This window comes from Argiope bruennichi, chromosome 9 (assembly GCF_947563725.1).
Source record: "Argiope bruennichi chromosome 9, qqArgBrue1.1, whole genome shotgun sequence".
In the NCBI taxonomy this organism is placed as follows: domain Eukaryota; kingdom Metazoa; phylum Arthropoda; class Arachnida; order Araneae; family Araneidae; genus Argiope; species Argiope bruennichi.
This window is the reverse complement of record NC_079159.1, coordinates 93194937-93220119: the sequence shown is the minus strand read 5'-3', so window position 1 is coordinate 93220119 and position 25183 is coordinate 93194937. Positions and strand designations below refer to the sequence as shown.

At 30.4% G+C, this 25183-nt stretch overlaps 1 protein-coding gene and 1 non-coding gene across 6 annotated transcripts in view; both read left to right on the top strand.

Annotated features, from left to right (window-relative positions):
• The window catches only part of LOC129984559 (uncharacterized), a 109663-nt gene that overhangs the window by 63397 nt on the left and 21083 nt on the right, over positions 1-25183 (top strand). For all 5 annotated transcript variants that reach the window (XM_056094470.1, XM_056094474.1, XM_056094472.1 and 2 more), the window contains exon 4: positions 5869-6196. In XM_056094470.1, the coding sequence (XP_055950445.1) occupies positions 5869-6196 (328 nt within the window). The remainder of the gene's footprint in view (positions 1-5868; positions 6197-25183) is intronic.
• Trnal-caa (transfer RNA leucine (anticodon CAA)) lies at positions 16697-16814 on the top strand. The gene is made up of 2 exons: positions 16697-16734; positions 16769-16814. It is a non-coding gene; the product is annotated as a tRNA-Leu (tRNA).

Sequence of the window (25183 nt, the reverse complement as noted above, 5' to 3'; positions counted from 1 at the left end):
CTTACTGATCACGAAAGGGGGCCATTTTTTGTGGAAGTCAAATTGACTAACACAGTAAACTCCACCACTCCATTCTCCAGAGGCATTTGGTGTAAATTTAATGACTTTCGCCACAATGGCGAGGAAAACAGAGCCAAAGCTGAGCCTTAATGGTCATCACTACTCACAGTATTAGCCCTCCCCTTCCTTCATAAGAGGTACATTCCATCATGGAAGCGAAGTTAACTCGACCCAACATCCTTAATACATCGCCTGAGAAGCGAGAACTACTACCAAACAAGAACCTTCACGTTCCATTATATTAGTTTCCCTCGGGCGAGATTAGTTAAAGTCGATGGAAAAAAGCTTCTTTCTAAGTTTACTTGTCTAAAATTTTTAATAAGAATTATGATTGCAAATGGTCGTTTAGTTTGTTAATCCTAGACTTAGAATCGGGAAACTAGACTTCCGCTAATGCCGGTAATGTCAAGTTACTTCGCTATTCACTAATTAATTACGAGTTAAGCCAGCTTTAAACATCATGCTGATTATTCATTTGGTTATTGACCATTTAACCCTACCATGCCATCCATCTATTGCTGAGGCGTTGTAGAAATGAGCACTTAAACATGTACTCTTTTTTTTTTTCAGTTTGGAGCTCCCGCGTCTCAATCAACTAATGACCGTAAAGAAATTATTTCATGCAAAGGGTTTGAGAAAGAAAAAGTATGTTTTGACAGTTATGACATTGAGAAATGATAAGGAAGAGTGACCGGGTTCTTGAACTTGAACGGCGGACGGCATATCCTTGATGAAAGCATCTAGGAAGTTGTACCCGGTTGAATTTCTGTTGTTTTTAAACGTGGATTGTAGCTATACATTTTAGTTTAATAGATACATTTTTTCCCTAGTGTGTTGGGGCTTTGAAATTCATCAAGGATTTTCTTAAACAAATAGTTTAATTCGTTTTCTGTACAGGGAACTAATGATCACGAATTCTATGTTTTTTGAAATACCTTCTTTTGATGAAAAGCCATAAAATATGACTTGGTTTATTTGTTTAATTCATTTTTTAGCGTCAACAGTTCACTTAGCCGACCGCGAAATTTTTGAACTCTTTTTTTTTTTTTTTTCTTCATCTGCACTTCAACAATAAATTTCAAATTCTGTTTCATTTATAGTAAGTGAACATGATTATTTATCGGCTGTCTTACTTTCTTCTATACGTAGTATAGAGAAAGTATAGTAATAGTAAAAAAAATTCTATCTCTAGATTTTGACGAATCTCCACGTTTTAGACATCCCTGTGACCGAAAAACACATTTTTGGATGATGTCTGTCCTTCTGTCTGCCCGTAACAAAGATAACTAAAAAATTCGTTGAGGTGCATTGTTGAAATTTGGCATACGGTCTTTACATAGAATTTGCAGATTTCTATCGAATTTTGAGTACAATTTGTTCAGAGAAAGCCCCTCTTTCCGGCTGTTCTAATATCAATTAGCAGGATGAATACAAAACGAAGAGAGCTAGATAGATGAAATTCGGTACAGAGACTTTATTTATCTAGTGTATAGTGTCAAATTTTGAGCCGAATTTAACAGCGGATTGACCGTATGCCGATCTGTACTTTCAGAAACATGTTTACGTTATAATTCGAAAACTCAATGGCTTAAATATATGAAATTTGGCTTGGAATTTTGTGGCTTCAAGTGCAGTTCTGTGTCAAATTTTTGTTCCAATCGGCTGAGAAAAACGTGTGTAAAGCACAAATCTAATTTTTGGATGCTATTAACCCTATGAGCCCTGACCGCCCGATATCGCCACGTTCGATAGGGCCTGATTCAGGCCCTGTCGAAATGAGTTTAAGGGGTGAAAGGTATTTCTTGGCAAAGTAAAAGTAGAAAGGTAAACTCATTTAATATCCCCAAAGCACCTGAGCCAGATCCTGTTAAACGGGGCGATATCGGGCAGTGAGAGCTCATAGGGATAAACTGCATGCCAGGGATTAATCGCGAAATAATTCGTTAAGAACTACACGATAAATTAAGTAAAAATGTTATATTCACGCCAAAGATTAATATTTCGTAATTATTGTGCGCCAATGCAAGACGTTTTCTGGGATGAAATCTTTATTAGAGAGTAAGCGAGAAAGTTTTGGTGAGACAATTCCAAATGATTTTATATGTAAGTAGTATATACCCCCGGGGGCCACCTCGAAATGAGGATGAGATGCTTCCGGTATGGTGGTTGGATCTCGCCACTCTGGTGTGTACGTTAATAGGTGGGGGATCTATCTCCTGTCATCGATGACAGGACATACTTCCTTCGGGAAGAGTTGTGCCGTGGCTGGTAATGGCCTTACGACTCAACCACAGTTCCCACCAATGTTGCTGTTGTGGAGGCCAGTCATTCAGTATTCTTTATCCGTATGCCTTCGGGCGGGTCGGAGAGTCAGTGATATATATGCAAGTGGTATAAGTACTAATAACATGTAAAAAATTATTTATTGAAAAATCTGACCCTACCTTTTAGAATTCTATATTTTTTAAGCGAATTTCTAAGGCCTTTTAATTGATTATGTGATTATATTAAATTAAAAACATTATATTAAATTATAGCAATTATATCAATTTTTCTATATCTTTCCAACTAGAATGGATTCAAAACAAACATTCAAACATCTTGATTTATGTCTAAAATGTGACTTAACCCTTTCTAGGGCCGTGGAAAGTATGCTTCCCACCAAATTTATCAATCTTTGTATGAATTTATGTAGGTTGGCATAAGTTCTGACAAAAATTTTTTAGAAAGACAGAAACTTAGATGCTTCAGTTCTTTATCTTACGTAAAATGAGTCTTGATTTGTTACTTAATTATTAATTAACCAAATTAATTAATTAATCAAATTAAATTTATCTAATAAGTTAAATGAATCCCTTTCCTTATTCTAATTTCAAGCCTAAAAATATTTTAACATAATATGACTAGAAAAAAATGGCCCTTTAAAGGGTTAACATAATAAATGATTGATGTAATGTAGCGAATGAATGATGTAATGGAGTGATTCCTTATGTGATTTGCTAGGTTAATAACTATGCTGAAAAACATCCTGCATAATTTTAGGAACGGAACTCGCATTTTAAAATCGTATCTCCAATCAAGACCCGCTACCGACCTCAATAATTCTTCAAATAGAAACTGTTCAATGAGCAATGATCAGAGTATTACAGGCCATTAATTGTGAGACTGAAATAAAAGACAAGTAATGGAGCTTGAAAAACAACCCACGTGCAATCACAAAGGAAGCATGAAAATAAAACGACGGATTTCTTCCAATTACCCGGTATGGTGCCGTGGAACATTATGGCTGTAAAAAAGTAGGCTGAACGAATATGGTAACACCCGTGCTGTGTTTTTGGTGAATTGTGTGTAATTAGCGCAGGTTGCCAAATTGAAAATAAAAACTAAAGAAGATAATGCTTTACCTTCTTTTCTTTCTATCTATTTTTGTATTGGTGTGTGTTTTAAGAAATGTAGGATGATGTGGGACCGGGAGAAATAAAACTTCTAAAATTAGACTGCTAAAGTGAGTTTATCCAATGGGTGAGTTTTTCGCTTCAAGTTAGGTTTGATTTATAACATACTATACTGGTTTGGTTGTTAGTTTTGAAGCAAAATATTCTGCAGCTCTGCATTCGTTCATACATGACAGTTTTAAATTGAGGGAGGGAAAAGATAATCACAATTTTTCGTTTTTGGGAAATACAAGTTTTATGTGGGTGGATATGGCAATGTTGATGGGAAACTATCTTATTTAAGAAATCTTTAAAAAAATTATCTTATTACAAATATTACTTTGTCAAAAATTATTTAAAGCGAAAGGATCATCCAAGGGTGTGTAAAATAAAGTTATAAAATCTTCAAATCCGAAGCAAACATGGGTCATTCCATTATATAAAGTATTACTGATTTATGTACTATGCATTATTTTATTTATTCTTCTTCATCAGCGTGACAGTCCTGAATGGACCGTGGTCTTCAACAGAATTCCATTTCATATTGTCTTGTTTTTGGCTAAGGTTTTCTAATTTGTCGCTTTAATGGTTTTCAAGTCTTTTTCCAAGCAGTCAATCCACCCAAGTGTTGGTTTTTCTTTTTTTAGGGTACCAAATGTTTAACAAATTGATTGTTTAATGGCTGAATTGTCATCTGATCTTATTATATATTCTGCCCATTTAATCCTCTTTATTGCTATAAATTTAATAATGTCTGGAATTATTTTATTTATCTCTCCGAAATTTGCTCTAGCTCATCAATTGGGTCTTTTATTGCTATCATTTAGCTGCCATGCTGGCTGAGTTACCAAAGAAAAGGGCAGAGTTGTTAACTATGATAATTTTTTTGTACTGTAATGGTGAGCATCTAAACGATATAGTTAAAACAATGACAGAAATTGCTTCGTTTATTATAAATAATTAGATAACGGGAGAAATATATATAAAAAAAGCATTTCTACTTTCATTCTTTTAATAGTTGTAGTGATAATGAGCCGTTTATTATGTGTTTGGACGTGCAATCGTACTCCAGATTAGAAAGCATAGCTGTAAAATAATTAAAACATTTATTTACAACTTACAACAATTGAAATTAATACATTATAGCAATTTAAATCCCGCTGTCATTTGGGAGAGTGAGAGAGAGAGAAACTAGTAGTTCCTCTTTCATTTACAGAATATGTACTCTTCGCTGTAGCCCGATGGCGCTGCTAAAAGAGAATCCAGTTTAAAACTGGCAGAATGGTTGGTGACGTACAGGTTCACAAATTCAAGAACCGTTACAATTGAAATTATTTTTATAGTAACTGTGGACCGTATGCATCTTCTCAAGGAGTTGGGTGCGTTTACTATCGAAAGTCATAAAATAAACTGGACTATTGCAACTTTGATATGACTTTCATGGGATGTAAAGAAATTTTTCACCTACAAATCCATGTTTTATTATATCCGTTTACACCTACTTATCTTACCACCCACACAGTCCCATCGAGTGGGGGGGGGGGCGAAGCTGAGATATGGAGATGAGAAACTTCCAGTATGACGGTTGGTTATCTCTTCTCCTATGAGTACATTAAGGTCTTAGGATCAAATTACATTCACTTCCATAATGGAGCATGTCTGCTAGGAGAGGAATTGTTCTGTGGTTGGTGATGACGCTTAAACCCTGTTTCGAAGGCCCGTGCGCGTCTTGAGACTGGCACATTTTGCCCTCTTTCCTCTCACTTGTAGTTTTCCAGGGTTCTTTGATGTCTGCTCTGTTCATTTTACAGACAATTTGTGGGAGGCTCCCGATCGACCTCTACATGCGGGTGGTGGTGGGGGGGGGTGTCCTACAATGGTCATTTGGCAGATTTACGACCGTATCTGTAAAGAAACGGGCCGTCGGCACGGGGCCTTAGGATTTAAGGATTTAACCTTAGTCGTAGTTTCACTCAGTTTGCCTTGGAGGCTTTAGAGGGGCGAGGAGGATTTTCTCTGTATTATCACCTACATAATTTTCAAGTTTGTATGATCTATACAATTTCTCCTTTTCTATCACTAAAAATTGCATTTCGAATCTCAAAACAAAAATTTCAAGTTGTAATTTTTTTTTTTTACAGTTCATACTATATAATTCTAAATTATGTATATTTCATACCATGTGCTGTCATTATCCGTACATAGATTTTTGTACAATTTTTAAAAGTATAATTATTTGTGCAATTTTTAAAGATCTGCATTTCAATTTTTGAATGTTTATTCCCATATACATTTTTCAAAAAAAAAAAAAAAAAAAAAAAAAAAAAAAAAAAAAAAAAAAGAAAGAAATGTAATATTATTTTATTTCTCCTAGACCTCTTCCTCAACGTTACCCACCTGCTGCGGCTAATGGTCAGCCCATTCGCAATGCGTGGAATGAGGACCACTACGACCCCACCAGATCTAACGGCATTATCCACAGGCCGACCGCAAATGACCCGTGCAGCATGCGGCAGCAGTACGACTCCCCACCGAAACCCGCCAACAGGGTACCTTTGCAACTTCAGGTGCACCAGGAGAAAGGGTCCTTGAAGCAGCCTGAACCCTGCCCACAAGGATACGGTATTCCCAGGGGTGCCCCCATTCCCAGGCAGCCCACAGAAAGGCTGACTGTGGATTGCAGCCAACGAGGGAATGGCATGGTGAGTAACTTTAAATTATATTCTGTTAGATTTTTTTCACTTTCTGTTTCGTCAAAGTCTCTTTCCAATTTTTTTTATGATAGACATCATAGAGATTCTCTTTGTTTGAAAAAAAGTGAATACCTGTGCGTAATTTTTTTACTAACTCGATTTAATACAAAATATAATTTTTACTTTATGGGGCTGAGAATTGTCCTGCCAGGAGCCCCTTGATTATTATCTGATGCCTAAGAGGGTGGAACCATTTTGTGGCACGCGCTTTCAACAGCATCAGAGATTCATAAAACGATAGACCATTCTGTCTGAATCATCAACAAAACTGATCCTGCGCCTGGTTTCTTACGATTTTCTCATAGCTGTCAACAGGTTGTACTCACCGCTTATATTAATCAAAGGACCATAAGCGTTTCAAGGTGTTACTAATTAGTGATGGGCTTAGGTATCTTGTAGCCTCAGACCATACATATTGTATGGTTCCTCTATTAATAATTACTCAATTTAATTTCTTATTTCAGTACATTTTAAACTTAATCAACATGTTAATAGTTTTTTTACTTTATTTTAGTGACTTAGGAAAAATATATATGATATTATTATTATTATTGTGTAACCTTACCCTTAAGTCTACTCTAACCCGCCCGAAGGCACATGAAAAAATCTGAATTACCGAACCGCCGCTACAGCAACACTGGCAGGAAATATGTTTGAGTCCAAAAGGCCATCACCGACCATGGTACAACTCTTCCCGTGAGAAGTACGTCCCGCCCACCATTTCTGTACCTATCAGGGTGATGAGAACCAACCACCATACCAAAAGCTCTTCATCCTCATTTCTGAAGTACCCCCCCCCTTCCGATGGGAGTTTATTATTATGCAAACCACCGAAATAGATTTCAATGATACAGTTCTAGAAAATTTAACCATAATTATCAGCTCATGATCCCCTTTCTTGTAAATAAAATCATTTAATTATTTGTTAGATTTATAAGAAAATAATAAGCTTACAAATATGGCAATAAAAAATATTATTTTACAGAACCTGACAAGTTTAAAATAATGCAAAAAAATTAAATGAATAATTAATATTTCAATATATTTAACTAAATAATTATTTATACTATTAACTTATTTATTAAAGATTTTAAAAAGTCATTGTAAGTACATAGGTCAAGTATTTTAAAATTCATTGAATTTGTATTGTTTTGCACATTTATTGATTTAGCAACTAGGTTAATAACATTTTTGAACCCGTCTGCCTACGCTGCCTCTATCTCATGCCAACGACTTTCGGCAACTACCTAGTCGGAAATCCGCCACGTGTAGTATCAGTGTTATATCGGCTGTAATTATATGGTTGCATCAATTTAATACCCATCCTTTGTAAAATTCATGAAAATGTTTCATTAAAAAAAACTGGTTTATATGAATCGAAGCGATGTCTTTAAATACCATCATTTATATCTCAGACAACATTAAGGCGGTATTCCTCCTTTCAATTCGAGTCATCCACTGTCTCTTTTCGTGTGTCGAGTCGGTTGACTTTTTCTTTCTATTTAAAGTCTGGGAGAAGCCAGTCGTTTCGCTATCACTTTTCCGATTGAAATGCAAACAGGTCGAAATTGGAAAAACCTGTTTCGCAGTCCACATGTGGAATGTAGAAGACATCAAATGCACGCTCTACTTTTGCTTTTATATGCTAATGACATCGAATCTTAAAGACGATTCTGTGTGGGGGAGGAGGGAATACAGAAAGAAAACTGAATAGCAGTTTCACCTAGTTTTTGAGCAGCCGTGTTTTTATCAATTTATTCAATTAAATTTCGATAAACTGTTTTTCGGAGCATAACAAACAAAGGAAAAGTACTGCAATTGTCAAACGTTTCGAATGCACATTTTTGATAAATCTTTTATGTTTTAAACCTTTATCCGCGTCCGATAAAAGTATTTTTGAAATTATGTTTATCAGTCTGAATGTTTGATCGTAATAGATGAAATTGGGTGTATGATTTTTGCACCGCAGATATGGCTCTGTATCAGATTTTGAAGCAGATGTATAAACTGTGAAATTCTTTATTATTATTTTTTTTATTTTTTCGGATGCGTGGTTTCAACATCGCATTTGCGAATTTTTATCTTATTTTCAACCAGATACATAAATTTTAAGGCCTTTTTATCTTTTAGTGTATATTTTACCGTTAAAGTATGAATTCCGTTATTTCATAGAATACCTAGTTATTCCTTGAAATAACTGATCGTGCCCGTTAAAGTGTAAAACTCTCTTGCATTTCATGGTTTAACTAGTTATTTCATAGAATAACGATCTGCAGCCCGTTAAAGTGTAAAATAATCTATATCATATATCTGGCACGACAAATACATTTACCTTCCACCCCTACTGCATTTATGTTTTTGTTTGTTTTAGAAATAAAAAATGTTTTTGTTTTAGAAATAATGTTCTTTGTAATTCCAAGTGTCATTTTAGTAATCCTTGTTGTAACAAATTATTTTATGGTACGTTTCCATAAATACCATTTATACGCTGCATAAATGAAATAAATTGCTTCTTTTTCATTTTAATTGTCCATCATTAGTTTAATTTCATTTTAGATAAATTGTTTATTTTACATTTTAACTGTCTCTCATTAATTAATTTATAGAATGCCTAGTTATTTCATAGAATAACTAGTTAAAGTGTCAAATGAATAACATATTACACACTTTAACGGACACGATCAGTTATTTCATGGAATAACTAGGTATTCTATGAAATAACTGCATTATATACTTTAACGGTAACATATACATGAGTATTTGACTATAATGTTTAAAAATTGCAAAGTACTATTTTTTTACTCGATTTTTTTTTCAAGCTGCATATCGTACTGGGTTTCCATATTCGAAATATAGAGAAAGTATTGTAATTGTCAAAAAAATTATAACTTGAGAGATTTTGATGAATTTCTAGGTTTTAAGACACACCAAGTCTAAAAAACACATTTTTGTTATTATGTTATCTGTGAAAACGATATCTCAAATGCTTTGAACTAGACGTATGAAATTTCGTATAAGGACTTAAAACCAAATTTGGACATTTTTATCAAATTTTGAATGAAATCCATTCAGAGTTAGTCTCCCTGTCTGACTAACTGCAAAACGTAAAGAGGTAAATATATAAAATTTGGTTTATAGGTTTAGAATTTAAACACATTTAATATCTTATCAAATTTTGAACCAAATCTATGAAAGGGTTGATCGTCTGTCGGTCTGTATTTTCGCATATATATAAATGCAGACTTAAATCAATGAGATTCGATATGTGATTTTATGACTACAGTTGTAGTTTCATGTTTCATATTTTATCTTTTTGATATTTGGCATTCTATAGATTGCTCAGAATTTTTAATATTAGATACACGGAACCCGTCAGTTTAATGAGTTATATTATCCTAGTATTAATTATATCAGAAAGCGTAAATATTTTGTATTAAATATATATATATAGATTATTAAGCATACACTTAAAATTGTATTACTCTGAATTTGTTTTTTTTTAAGACATTAAATTTCGAGTGCATTTTACTTATTTTATTATTTATCTGTGCACATTATACTTATTTTTCCAGATAATAATAATTTTACAGTAGTATGTTTTTATTCTAAAAACCAAAGTAACAGCTGATTTGAAAATCATAAAAATTTAGAGTTCTTATTCGTAGTCTAACACATACATGCAATCTATGAGATTTATAAACCCATATCCATATTCATTCATAAGTAATATTAGTTGGTGCAAACGATTTTTGCGAATTATATGTTTAAACATGTTATAATTGTCCAATACCTGCAGACGATTGTTATTTGGTTGATTATGCAATACCGCGTGTCATTTGTAGAATTATAACGATTCTATAACGTGTATCTATGTTGAATGAATCCTGCTTAATAATAGTTTTTATGATTAAAATAAAAAGAAGTAAGATTATGCACCAAATAAAACCTCAATTTACTTTACCCATCAAAATGACGGGTATCGTTAAAAATAGATACAAAACAATCGCTATAAATCTAGTGTTAATCGTTATATACACTATCTGCCAACTTTTGACATTCTACAAAACTAGCCGCATTTGGCGACAAACTTGTGCGCTAAGTTTATTGACTTCTTAGACAGTAAAGCGATTAACATAGAATGCATTTTTTTTTTTTTAAAAAAAAACTTTCAACATGCTATGTTATTGTAACTTATGGCACTTTACAAGCCCGCTGATAGTCATCTGTCAGCGATTTGAGCCGAGTGAGCGTCTCTTGTTTTTTCAGGAGCGCTGACGAGTGCCAAAAGTACGACATAACTACTTTATACGTCACATTCGCGTTCATAACCCCTTTTTACAAGGGGCGCGTTCACACACCTCGCAGATAGAACGCAGAAGAATAACCATGCCCGAACCGGGATTCAAACCCGGGCCGCCCAGATCACGAGGAAGACGCGCTTCTCCTCTGCCAGAATGAAGGATTCAACGCGCTATTTTATACAAATGAAAGACATGAATTTTATTGAATCAGTCTACTACAAATTATTGGGTCGCAAATCAAAAAATATGTATATGACGAAATAAAAGCAATAGTGAAGAACCTACTTTGGAAGTAATGTTAAAGAAAAGCAGTTTTTTAATCTTAATTTTAACACTGACACAAGCATGCGATTGATTTTTTTTAAATAGGTGTTTGAAATTATCGTAACATTGTTTCACATTGAAATCAAGATATATTAAAAAAATCTCGAAAATAAAGAAAAAAAAATGTACAGAAATTAAATTGAGATCATTAAAAAGAAAGTGTTTGAAATTTTCAGATAATGCAAAAACCAATTTTGTGAGACAATAGTTTTGGAAGATCTGAACATCAATTTCCGTACGCAAGTCATAACGATTATCCATTTGGCGATGGTTAAACCTATTTTTGGGCTCGCCTTTTTTGACACGTGTTTCTAATATCTTTTACATATTGTGTCTTCTAACTGAAAAGAGTTTTTAGTCCACATCCGAGAACTTCTAAAACTATTTATTTTGCAGCTGTATTAATGAGTCAAGCGAGATTTAAATTAAATGCAACTATAGAAACGTTCAGTGAAGCAGTCTGAAACGTTTGAACTTGAATATAAAGTGAAGGATATAGCAACAAAGGCTGTTATCCCATAGAAGCGAAAAGGTTATAGTTAATGGATATCAAAATACTTGAGGGCTTGAATAAAGATGCTTAGATGATGTTTGCTTGCGAGAGCTTGAGACAAAAGAAAGAAAGAGATGCTCGGCTGTTTGATGTTGAGTTTTTTCCAGAGAGCTTCTCTGTAGACTGTATATTTTGAACATTTTAATAAGATATGGGAAATGTCGTTGTCTTCGTTGCGTTTGATAGACAAGAGGCTGTCTGAGAGATTGAACCTGTGAAGAAGACTTGGAGTAATGATTTTTCTACAAATTACCCGCTCAATAACTCTATCTCGAACCCTACTTCTAGTCCATTTAGTGATTGCGCTGATGTCTGGGTAATCCCCGATCAAAGCTTGATATTTGCTCCTGTGAGCCGATTTGGGTAGAGTTCTTTATCAGATTGGATATCATATCCTCCGGGGATATCCACTATATGAGTGGCGTGGATTCCTTGACTGCTTTTGTAAGAGTGTCTGCTTTTTCATAAAAGAGATATAGTTTGAAATGTTCGTATGATGTTTTGTTTTCATTTGACTGTTGCCATTCTACAGTAAGTGATAAGAGCGATTTAGAGCTCTCTCTCTGTGTGTATATATATATATATTTATGTGTAAGCATAATTTATTTTATGTACAGGAGAATGCGGTTTGAAGACATAGATGAGACATTTTAAATTTTTAAATTCATTTTAATCCATCAGGAAAGCATAATTATTTACAAGCAGAGACGCGGACAAGGCATGTCCGCCACAGCGCACCACAAAAGCAGAAGTGAGGAAGAAGAGAGAAATAAATTATCCCTCGTCTTATATAACCTGAGATTTTGATAGGGAAAATATTTCTTTACAGTGCTAATATATTATTCACATTCTGATGGGGATTTCTAACGCATGTCAATCACAAGTAAGGGAAACACGGGGATCTTTTAAAAAGAATGTGCTTACTGGACATTTTTCTATCCCTTCACGCGGAGCGTGAGAATGTGTCGGCGTTTAACCGATTCATCAATTTTATAAAGCTTCTCTTGAATTAATTAAGTTGAGAAAGTGGAATTGGATCAAGAAATAAGAGAATATTTTAGCATGAAGTTACTATGGGCTAAATTAAGATAAAATCTTGGAAATTAATTAAATTGAAATTAGCGTTTAAAATATCATTACATGTATGTATGCGCCTAGGTATTCTATAGAACGCCGGCTTTCTTAAATTGACGGCACATTTAAGACAACTGGCATTCTTAAATTTATAATTTATATACACTAGATACTAAAACCAATTTCCTTAAAGATGAACCGTAGTAAAATCTGTTTTTTTAATTTCAGTTTTTTTATAGTATTTTTAGCTTAACTACTGCTACTTTTTAAATTAAAATGGATTTTAAAAAAAATGTTTGTTTTGCGAAATTTTGGAAATAAAAAAAAAGGGTCCTCGAAACTTGCATTGACTGAGGGTCTTTGCAAAGGCTAATTCAGCCTTGTCTGGAATGCAACGTTGAAAGAGTCGATGAACTTCTGTAATCAGTTTCATAACAGTGACCGAGAATAGAATCGGTAAATTCACCCGCAATTTTATTTTAAAGCAGCGGAAGTTTTTGTTCCCTCCGTCATTATACCGCTTTCAGTTCTCTGTTTAGAAGTCTGCATATCCACTACATCTAATGAATCAAATGCAGTGTGTCATCATCAATATCATCATCTACAGATTCTTTTGACTTCACTAATATTAGTACTGCACAATTTTTTCTTGTTTTTTGAGAAAACTGAAAATGTAGTTGTTGTTAGCCCGCATTGTGTCTTTGCTCTACTTTTAACCACCCGCATTCCTAGGATACATTTACTGTGTCGAATTTTGATCTCATTGCGATTCTTTTTATTTTAATTCTATATTTGAATGATTTTCTAAAAATATCAAATTTTAAATATCAATTTCGATAAAAATGGAATAATTCTAAAATGAGAACAATTATATGCTTAAAGCATTTGAAGAAGAGATAATTTTTTTTTCCCTTTTTGTAGCAGTACTGCAATTTAATTTTGTATTTCCAATTCCTTATTCTACAAAACAAGTCAACAATTTTAATTTGTTATAAAACGAATAAATGATTGAATAATTTAAATGTTCATTTCGAATATAATAAATATTTCGAAATTTTTAAAAAAATATAAATCGATAATTAAAAACGAGAATTTTTTATGTAGATTGGTTGTTATTCTGCATTCGTATTTATTTTTAATCTGTTCCAGATGAATGAAACTTAAAAAAAAATCGTTTGGAAATTAATAAAAAATTTGTTTGAATCTTTGAAAACATTATCGTTTTATCTACTGTAAAAAAGTTATTTTTTATTGTGGTATATTTTGTTTTCCCTTTTAATTTGTTTATTTATTTCAATAATTTCTCTTCAAGAAACTATTCACTGCTAGAAGACTATCATGCAGGCAGGATCTGTTGATTGAAATATATATATTCAAAAGGCTTATTTTAACTTTAGGACATCTGTCTATCTTACGTATTCAAAAATGATAGGTTCTTTCATCTTTGATAAACAGACTCCCTGTCACTTTTTTTTCCATAATATTCAACTGATCTAGTTTTGAAATATGGGCGTATGTCTGAATCCCACGTGGGACGCATGCACATTACCTTTTCCTATTCACTGATATTTGATCAAGACAATAAGTTGAGTTTTGCGTTTTTTTTATGGAATAGTTTTTGTTTTACTTTCCTGTCAAAGAAATCCCACTATATGACATCAGTACCAGATGTTCAATATTAGCAGACGATTTTTTTTTGTTGTTTAACATTAATCTTGAATGCATAAACTTGTTCTTGTCGTATTTAGTTACAGATTATGACTTTTTTTCTTTTTCAAGTCAATGCACTCTCTCTCTCTCTATTTTTTTTTTTTTTTTGATTTGTTGAAAAACGTGATTTTTGAATTAGTTTTTGTTACAAAAAATATTGAAATGAATAATTTTTGTCCGTTTGAAACTATTTCCTGACTAAGATTGAAGCAGAGGACAAAATCGAGTTTCGCTTATTGTAAAAATAATAGATTTGATAAATTGTAATTGGTTACGTTTTCTAGATATTTAGCTGTTGTTAGTACTAAGTCAATGCAACTTAGTTAATTTTATTGCTTCAAACATTTAATTGATATCAATAATTTTATTGATTCAAATTATTTTCAGCAATTATTTAATTTGAAAAATTGCATAGCATTAAATGACGTATTTCTCCCATTTTAAAGCAAAACATTACTATAATTTTCATTCTACTTTTTTATATAATTATAGTTATATAATTTTTAAATGTATTGATAATCGAATAAAAGTTTAGTGTTTTTTTTTTCAAATGCATTTGAAAATCATACATCCTTTTAATATTATTTGATATCTATAATAATAATTTTTTACCTTTTTAATTATCTGCTATGCGCAATTGACTTTGAATAGTGATGCATTCTATTATTATTATGTGTAATATTTTTTATTTATATGCATAAGTAAATATGAGGTAAGCGTTATAAATCAAAATTCTTAAATTTTAAGGATGCAATTATAAATTTATTCTTATCTGTTCTAGGTTTGATAGATAAATGGTTATTTTTCGATTTTTAAAACAACAAACATAAACAATGGAATAATTGTAGTAAATTATATGTTATTCAATAATTTCTAATCGCAATTTCTTTTTAAACCTTGCATCATGTGATACGAGCAATTTCTTTTTTATTCAGAAAGAAAAGCATTTTAATTCAGAAAAAACAAACACGCGCTTAAAGAAAATATTCTCATTTGGGTAAAAAAATTTTGAATTTAAACCTAGAACCATTGTTTTATATGTTTTGAACTTTAATTGCAGTTCATGAGACTTAATTGACAGACAGTCGTATTTCATGCTGCTAAAGAAGAGAGAAAAATCGAAGTTTGAATCTTAATAGAGGATTAAAATAATTTTATTTGCAAGCGATAAAACATCAAAATATCACTGTAAACCGAGGAAATGAAGTCTTAAAAATGATTTTTTTTACAGTTGATTGCCCTCTTAAGTGTTTTAAAGTTCAGGCTTAAACATTTAAGACTTACGAATAAGATTGCTTTTGTTAATCCTCCCTTAAATTCAGATGTTTTATTATTTTTTTTTTAGTGTAATACTGATGTTATTTCAACAAGTGCTTACCGCATTCACGGTAGCTTAAAAAAATAGAGCTTACACATTTTTTTAAAGTTCGCTTATGACTTTTATAAATTATTATGTTAGCTTCTTTTATTTGTTTAAATTTATTTTCCAGATGTTTTCATAGTTTTTTTAATTAATGATAGTTTTTTTTATTAAAACAACTTTGAATTTAAATTTGAAACCTTCACAGAAGTAAATTCATTTTCCAACCTATATCAAATAATTTTTAAAAAAAACTTGGGAAATTTTTCGTCTGATTTGTAAATAAGTGTATTTTCAAATAATTGATAAGTATATATTTTATTAAAAATATTACTTGAAAAGCCTTTTAGAATTTGTTTTTACTTTTTTATGTATTTTCTAAAGTTAAAAAAAAAATCTTACATTCTGGGATGGCAATCAGACAAAGTAGCTTTAAAGAACAATGGCAACTTTTATTGTTTTAATTAATCATTTAAATAATTATCAATTTAATAATTTATTAGTACTAATTATTATTATTATAATTATTAATTTTATAATTAATTACTATAAATATTAAGTTAAGTATTATTAATTAATTTAATTAATAATTAATGTTTTTCTACTCGCATTCTCCATGTTCAGTAACAAACGAATTTCAAGATAAAATAAAAATTTATTTTAAAATGTGAACAAAAAAAATTAATAAAAACTGAAATTAAACTGAACCTTACTTCTAAATTCGCAAAATCATACGAATTAATATTTGGTTGTTCTGGAAAATTATTCACATTCGCTTATAAGAAAAAAAAAATTAATAAATATTTATAATTAATTTACGTATGTAATATTTAATTCATAATTAAATATTAAGTAAATAAAATAAATAATTAAGTAAACAATAATTCGGTTTGCGTGCACTAGAATTAGAAATCAATGAAAATAATTATCTCAAAGGTGAATATTAATCTCAACATGAGATACTGAATGTGGAATTTATTTTCCTTCGAAATCCTTTTACAACATGCTAAATAATTTAAATTATTCAATTTAAAAAAAAAATAATTATGGATATATAAGAATATTACGAAATTAAAGATTTTCTTTTTTTAACCCATTATCTCTCTTATTTTGCTTCCGCTTTACGTGTCAGGATGGCCGAGCGGTCTAAGGCGCCAGACTCAAGGGAATCCCTTGCTCTGCTAGCAGAGTACTGAGTGTTCTGGTCCACGAATGTGGGCGTGGGTTCGAATCCCACTTCTGACAGTGTTCTTTTTGTCTCATACAGTAGAGTTCTTTAATATTTTAATAATATTTCAGTTTTCATCCTCACCATGAAATATTTTATTCTGATTTTTTAACGGATGTTGATATTTTTGTTTTATCGTTATTATGACACTTCATGTCGTTTGACGTATTTTTAAAAATCATATTATTGGATGAATAATATGATTCTTGTATTATTTTGTCATATAATTGTTGTGTGAGCATAGTTCTTTTTTTCTGTTTTGTAGATAATTCCTTTTAGAATTTTTATTATTTGTTTTTATTATTTAAAATGGAATTAGGCTTAAAAACTGCTGTTCTGATTTTAAAATATATTAGACAAATAATTCCAAAACTGAAGTTCAGATTTTAAAATACATCTGAAAAAAATAGTTTTAGTCTCACAAATAATTCATAAAATAATATTTAATAATATTTTTTATTCGTATTTTTACAAATAGATGTATATTTTAAAAACGCTTTTTAATTTTAGATTTCATTTTTCATAAAGAAAAAAAAATCATTTGATTTTAAAACATCCTATACAAAATATTTTTAGGAAAGCAGTAGCATAAGTTATGATTATTATTTTTGTAAGGAAAAATTAACTGTGCGAAGTGTTTTGAAAAGCAATAATGCTTGACAATTTTGCTAGCGATGGATGAATCTATTTTACATATGTGCCGCCATCTATTGAGAGTTTTGTGGAGATTAAATTAAAATCATGGGTTCTGAATTTCCGTTAACTATGCTATTTTGTTTTAGTAATGAAAAGTAAATGATTTTTAAAAGTGTATTGAGTCATTTAATTTTTGTTGAATTATATTAGTTAGTTTGGCGAGTTTTGTTAGGTTTGGCTAGAATATTCGCCTTGGCGAGATTCTGTTTTATCCAAATTGAGTATCTTGACATATGGATATTATTAAAGCAGGGAGAAAAAAAATCCCTTTTTCTTTTTAAAAGCTATTCAATTACATTTATGCTGAGACCTGATTATGTTTAATTTTCAACAAAAAGTAATTAATTCAATTCTTTAAAGGAGTTTCTTATTACTTTCATTTTTTTGTAAAGATTTGAAGCATTTATAATTTAGAAATTTACAATTATAAATTAGATTGAACTCTCGAATCAAACTCAAGTATTAAATGATTATACTGCACTTTTGATTTTAAATTCGTCAATGAGTTGAATGCTTAAAAGTTTCTATAATAACAAATCCTATGAAAAAAAAAGGGGGGGGGTTTGATTTTTAAAATGCAGCCTTATGAGTCCAGTATACTTGTACTCAAAACTTTTTTAAAAAATGACGTAAAATGAACAATTGACAAAAAAATGAACAAAAAATGCTATCGTTTTTTTTTTTTTTTTTTTTTAACGTTTAAATATTTTATGCTTTGTTGAAACCAACTCTTGAATACCTTTGTTGAAGAATTATACATATATTTATATTATAAAAAATAGCATTGTAAGCAAAAGAAATATTATACTAAACCCGTCTAATATCAAGTATATTGCTTAACATTATTGTACAGATAGCAGTAAATTTATTTACTTTATATTATGTTGAATATTTGAAAATATATTGCTAAAGAAAGCTATATATATATGCTATATATAAATAATAAGATAAATAAATAATATTTTATTTTAATTATTTTTTCTCATTAAATTATCAACGAATCACGATCTTATCAAGGAATTGGTTATTTGTGATCGTCTTTTAACTATTATAAGCATTATCGAGCGAGTTCTCATATTATTTCGACAATTTTAAACAAATATTATTATTATTTCAAGGCAATTTTAAAAGATCATTTAGATTTGTGAAATATTATTTTTCTCGAATTGTTCCAACAACTTTGAATTTGTTCCAAATACAATGTCGATTTCAAATATTAAAGAGATTTCTTGTGCAGATTTTTTTTAACGCTAGTGATGAAATTTAGATTTATGTTTTCAAAACAGGAACAAATTCAACAGTCAAATGAATGTAGCGTAAAAAATGTAGCGAAATCCAAAAGGCCACTTGAAAGTCGCTCAAAATGAACCACAAAGTCGCTTGTTTATGTAGTGAGTGTTAACTTGAGCCTTTAATATAAGCTGATGACAAAACGTTGATAACAAGCAAATTTTCTCATGCACGCATAACGTGCTTGAGTAGATAAACTTTTATTTGGATTTTTACTTTCTAGTATACGAAGTAAAGAGAAAGTATTATAACTGACGAAAGATTCGAACACCACGAATCTCCACGTTTTAGACTGCTCTCAGTTCAAAAAACACATTTTTGGAATTTTGTCTATTTATCCATCTTTCTGTGACAAAGATAAAAGAAACAAAAATGTATTGGGCTAGACTGACGGAATTTGATGTATTGTCTTTACACCAAATTTGTAAATTTTTTAAAATCAAATTTTGAGTGAAATCCATTTAGATGAAGTCACTCTGTCCGGCTGCTTGCATATAAATTTGCACGATAACTGCAGAGCAAAGAGAGCTAGATGGATAAAATTTGGAACACAAATTTAACATCTAAACTGTTGATACCTATCAAATTTAGAATCAAATCCGTCAAGGGGTTGACTTGATGTTCGTATACATTTTCGCAAGCGTGTAAACACGATAGCTAAAAAAAGGATTGATTTAAATATATCAAACTTTGTATGGGATTTTGTGACTACACTTACAGTTTTGTGTCAAATTTTGGTTTAAATCACTTGCAAACAGTATATCTAAAATATATATTGGATTTTCGGGCACTTATTGCTAAATGCGAAGAATTAACCACCAAAAAAACTCGCTAACGATCTCATGATAGATTCAGTAAAAATGCTGAAATCGCGCCAAAGTTAAAATATTTCATAACTGTATCAAGCAGGGGTGTTTGTGCTCCGGGGAAACCCCGGAATTCCGGGGATTTTGAACTTCGATACCCGGAAATTCCGGGGATCGTCGTTCAAAAGGAAGTAGGAATAATAATGAATTATTTATTTTGATCTGGGTAATTTTGTTTGCTTTGAAAGCAGAAAACGCAAGGTCAGTGTGTATGGTGAAAACTTTTCCTTTCTTTCTCCAAAGGCAGTGATAATGCGTGAAAAGGGGGAAAAAACTTCTTTTTTGTTCTTTCCTTATTGTGAGTTATGACTCATTCCCCCGGTTCTCGGACATTCTCTTCTGGATTCTTTTCGGCAAGTAGGCGCGGCAGAAAAAAAAGGGAGATACTTCGTTCGACCAGATGTGCGATCACGTGACCTGGGTTCAAAGGTCTTAATTTTGAAAAATTAATGGTTATTAATTTTGCAAAAAAAGTAATTCATTGAACTTTTATAATTAGGTCATTCAATACTTCATAATTGTAATTTTTCATTTCCCTTCTCAAAACTCCAAAATGTCGGTAGTAAGTCCGTAAAAGTTTCAGGGGATTTTTTGGGGTCCCACAAACACCCCTGATCAAGTGCATGCAGTGTCAAGCAAGGTATTCGCAACCTTGCCCGATTGAGCAATTATATAAGCGAGGGTGGTGGTGGTGGGGAGAACACCTTTATAAAAATAAATAAAGTATGCGATAAAGTTTCCGCCCGGTATGTTTTGTAAAATAGAATAAATGAGGTTCGACTAATACATGGATGAATTTCTGAATCCAACAAACGCAACATCACAGAATTTTTCAAATTAAATTATAACGTTTAAAAAATTCTTGTGCGAGTGCATAATGTATGCGTGAGAAAACTTTTTTTTTATCAAAGTTTTATCACCACGTTTATAAAAGCTCAATTTAACGCTTATTGCATTTACTTTGCTTATTTTGTATCATGAAATATTACCAACTTACCAAACTTTCAACAAAGATTATTAGTTAGGAGTATCGATTTACTGAAATTGACTAGAGAATTAATTTAATTTGAAGAAGCGATTCACTGAAAATGACTGAAATGTGAGAAAACTTTTGAATACCAGATAATGCGTTTTCTTACCGCGCCAGTATTATTCTTAGCAATTTGACAAATACTGTTCTATAAGCTCTGTATTCACCAGATATAGGAATGTGTTATTTTTTTCTTCTTATGTCCATAAATAAATATAAACGTTTTGTAGTTTATTGATGCAATCAAAGAAAATTCTAAAGAAATTTTTTAAGGCATGTTGATTTTAAGGATTAGAAAAAACATTGACAGAAATGTACCGCAGTAAATGGATATTATTTTGAAGTCGATGCATTAAATAGTGACCAATAAAGTTATTCCTTTTGTTTTACAACAGCATTCCCGATTCTTTCATATCATGATTCTAGAACTAACTCATTACCATTTTCTAAAATTAAAAGTAATAAAACTAATTTAACTTGCTTTGATATATAGACTGAATAGAATTAAAGTACTTTGAATTTAATAAAAATACTACTTGTTTATTAAAGCGCACATTTGTGAAAGAGTAGGGTGCTTTGATTAGGAATTAAGAATTGAACTAATATCAATATATCATCATAGAGATTACAAAATGAAAATGTTATACACTATAATAAAAGTGCAAAGGTAATTTTTGATGGCAAATATTCAATTTTCAGTGCTGTTGGGTATGAAATTGTCTGAACTTATTTCCTGTTCTAGACGCAATCGTGTAGATAAGCCAAAAATATGTGGAATTCTTGGCGAACAGGTATCGCGCATCCTGACGACGATCCCTTTTGTATTCTTACCCCTTAACTTTCAATAGGTTACATCCCCCCCCTTCTTTCTTCCCACTTTTACTTTTTCCCATCAGCTGACTTAGCAAATATCTGAGTTTTACTAGATTGCTGGTGAACATTCACACGTGTGCTAGAAATCCTTTTTGTGTGTGTGCGTGCCTATATAAAAATTAATTAACAAATCGTTATTGAAATCAAACTCGAAAATGGATTGTGCAAAATTATATCTTTTGACTTGTATGAAGGTAAAGTATTTTGTTAAAAATTTTCATTTTTATATACTTTCTCTGGTGGCATTCTAAGAAAGAGCAAGCTCTTAAGCCTTATTGCTATTTAGAAAAGTGTTATGAATCTGTGTAATATTTTCGAAATATTGCTGTTCAGTTGTTATTACTGAATTTATTAAATTTATTCGTTGTAAAAATTTATTTTATTTATTATTCAGTTTGCATTTTAGAAAGCAAGCACGTGATTTTTTTAAAAAAATATTACTTTGAAAAGAATTTATATTTTACGTATTGTAGCAAAAGCTTGGAAGTACTAACTTCGTAATAATTTTTGTTTTATTCTAAGAAAGAGCAGGCTCTTAAGCCTTATTGCTATTTAGAAAGATATTATGAATTTGTGTAATATTTTAGCATTATTACCATTCCGTTGTTATTATTGAATTAATTAAATTTATTCATTGTAAAAATTGATTTTATTTATTGTTCAATTTGAATTTCAGAATGCAAACACATTTTTAAAAATATTACTTCAAAAGAATTTATATTTGTAGGTGTTGTACCAAAAGGAAATAATTAACGTCATAACTTTTTTTATTGTATTTTTATAAAGAACAAGCTCTTAAGCCTTATTATATTTAGAAATGTATACGGAATCCGTGTGATTTTTGGAAATATTTTTGCTATTTATTGAATTAATTAAATTTATTCTCTGTAAAGATTGATTTTATTTATTATTTTGTTTGCATTTTAGAACGCAAACACGTGGTTTTAAATATATATATTATTTTGAAAATAATTTATATTTGAAGGTATTCTAATAAATGCTTAGAAATATTAACGTCATAATATATTTTGTTGTATTCTAAGAAAGAATAAGCTCTTAAGACTAATTACTATTTTGAAATGTATTATGAATCGGTGTTATATTTTGGAAATATTACTGTTCCGTTGTTATTATTGAATTAATTAAATTTATTCATTGTAAAAATTTATTTTATTTATTATTTTGTTTGCATTTTAGAATGCAAACACGTGGTTTTTAAAAAAATATATTGTTTTGAAAAGAATTTATATTTGTAGGTATTGTAACAAACGCTTGAAAATGCTAACGTTATAATATATTTTGTTGTATTCTAAGAAAGAATAAGCTCTTTAGCTTAATTACTATTTCGAAATATTATGAATCTGAGTGCTTTTTAGAAATATTGCTGATAATATTGAATTAATTAAATTTATTCGCTGTAAAAATTAATTTTATTTATTATTTTGTTTACATTTTAGTATGCGAACACGTGGCTTTTTTAAAAAATATATTATTGTGAAAAATAACTTATATTTGTAGATTAGTACCAAAAATTTGGAAGTATAAAAGTCATAACTTTTGATGTTATGATTTACTATTATAAATGAGCCTATGGCGAATAGCGTTTAGATTTTTTTAAATCAATAATGAGCTTATTTTGATAACGGAACGATTTTTGCGAAAATGTTGTAATTTTTTTGAATTAAATTTATTATATATTTAAAAATTAAGAAATTTACTAATAAAGAATAAAATAAAAAAAAATACTTTTAACATTAAAATTCTGTTCTGCAAACGATATTCTGGTAGAATCAAAAAACATATTCTTGATTTGCTTATTTGTGTATGAAAACATTTTATTATTGTACGATTTTAATTTTTTGAAAGAAATTTAATGAAAAAGAATTAATGCATCAATTTTAAATCAACATTTCTTTATGAAGCTGAAAAAAAAATAATTTGATCAGTGTTTTTTTAATATTTATATTATGAAAATGAATATTACTTTGACGATATAATTATCTTATTATAATCGAATATCTATTATAATAAGCGCGATAAGGATCAAAGCTCTCATTAACACAGTAACAAAAAAAAAAAAAAAAAAAAATGCCAGCATTCATTCTTTCTCTGTGTGTGTTTCAGAACTTCTTAATTGTATATTCCATTTTTAAGAATGTATTAGACAACCAGATGGATATAATAAATCAAAATTTTCTAAATCAACATTGAATTAGCTGAGTAGTCAATTTATTATTCAAAAGCGAATGAACGGATTAGTTTACGATTCGTACTATAAATTTCCGCTGACTTGTGGCATGATGGCAGCTGTTCGATAAAAATCTCGCCAAAAATGGGTCTTGATAATTCTTCAGTCTCGCACGGTTATTGAATTAAAAATTTTGAATTATTAACCAGATTTATTTTATCGTCATTTATAAATATATTAAATTTTAATACAGCATGTTAAACTGAGGACTTAGTGGAATGGTTTAATATTTAAATGGTAAATGAATAAATTCTTATCATTTTTTAAAAAAATTTCTCGTATATGTAATATGTAATAAGTATAGTAATCGCCAAAAAATTCGAATTTGAGATTTAGACGAATCTGCATGTTTTAGAGTTCGAAAAAACATTTCTACAACATGTCTGCCTATTTGTGATAAAAATACCTCAAACTAAATTTAATATACGGTCTTTACACCAAATTTGAGGATTTCCATCAAATATTATACTTAACATTTAATAGAAATCTGTTCTTTAGATGTTAAATCTGTTCGAATATAAGTTAACACGATTATTACAAAACGAAGAGAGCTAGATAGATAAGATTCGGTACGCAGATTTAATATCTATAATGTAGATACCTGTCAAATTTTGTGCCAAAATCAATATCCTGTTGACTGCCTTTCGGTCTGTACATGTAAGCGCGATAATGCAAAAACGTAATGATTTAAATATGTCAAATTTCTGATGGGATTTTGCGGCTACAAGTGCACCTCTGTATCAAATTTTTACATCAATCGGTTGAGAAAAATGTGTTCTAAAGCTCAAATTCGATTTTCAGATACTATTAATGGTATTCCAGGGGTGATTCGCCAAAGATGACAGATAAATTCAATAAAAATGTTGAATTCGCGCCAAAATTTAATATTTATTAGCTATTGTGCGCCATTGACATGCAAGGCATTCTCTAGCACGACTTTTTTTAGAGACTATGTGGGAAAATTTTGGAAATAATACTATTGTTGGTTAAAACGGAGATATTATCAGAGGAAGACTGATAAAAACTTCTGAGTCCTTTTGATTGCCTATGTGATTGTATATTCTTATTTTCATTTTTAAATTATTATCGAAATCTCTGTACAGATGAATAACAGAGTAAAACTATATCTAGAATGATTTGAAGACAAGCAGATTAGCTAGCTACACGGGAGTAAAATTCTAATAACAAGTAATAAACATTTATATCAGCTTGTAATTAAATAATTGTTTTACATTGGTACATTACTTTGGCTTTTCGTAAGAAAAACACAAAATTTTTTTCATCGGATATCGAATGGTCTGACTTAAAGTTTATAATTTTGATTTATTTTTGATTCTCTAATGGTGGGCGCCATCTAGTGATTAGTTTCAGAAAGAATGATTA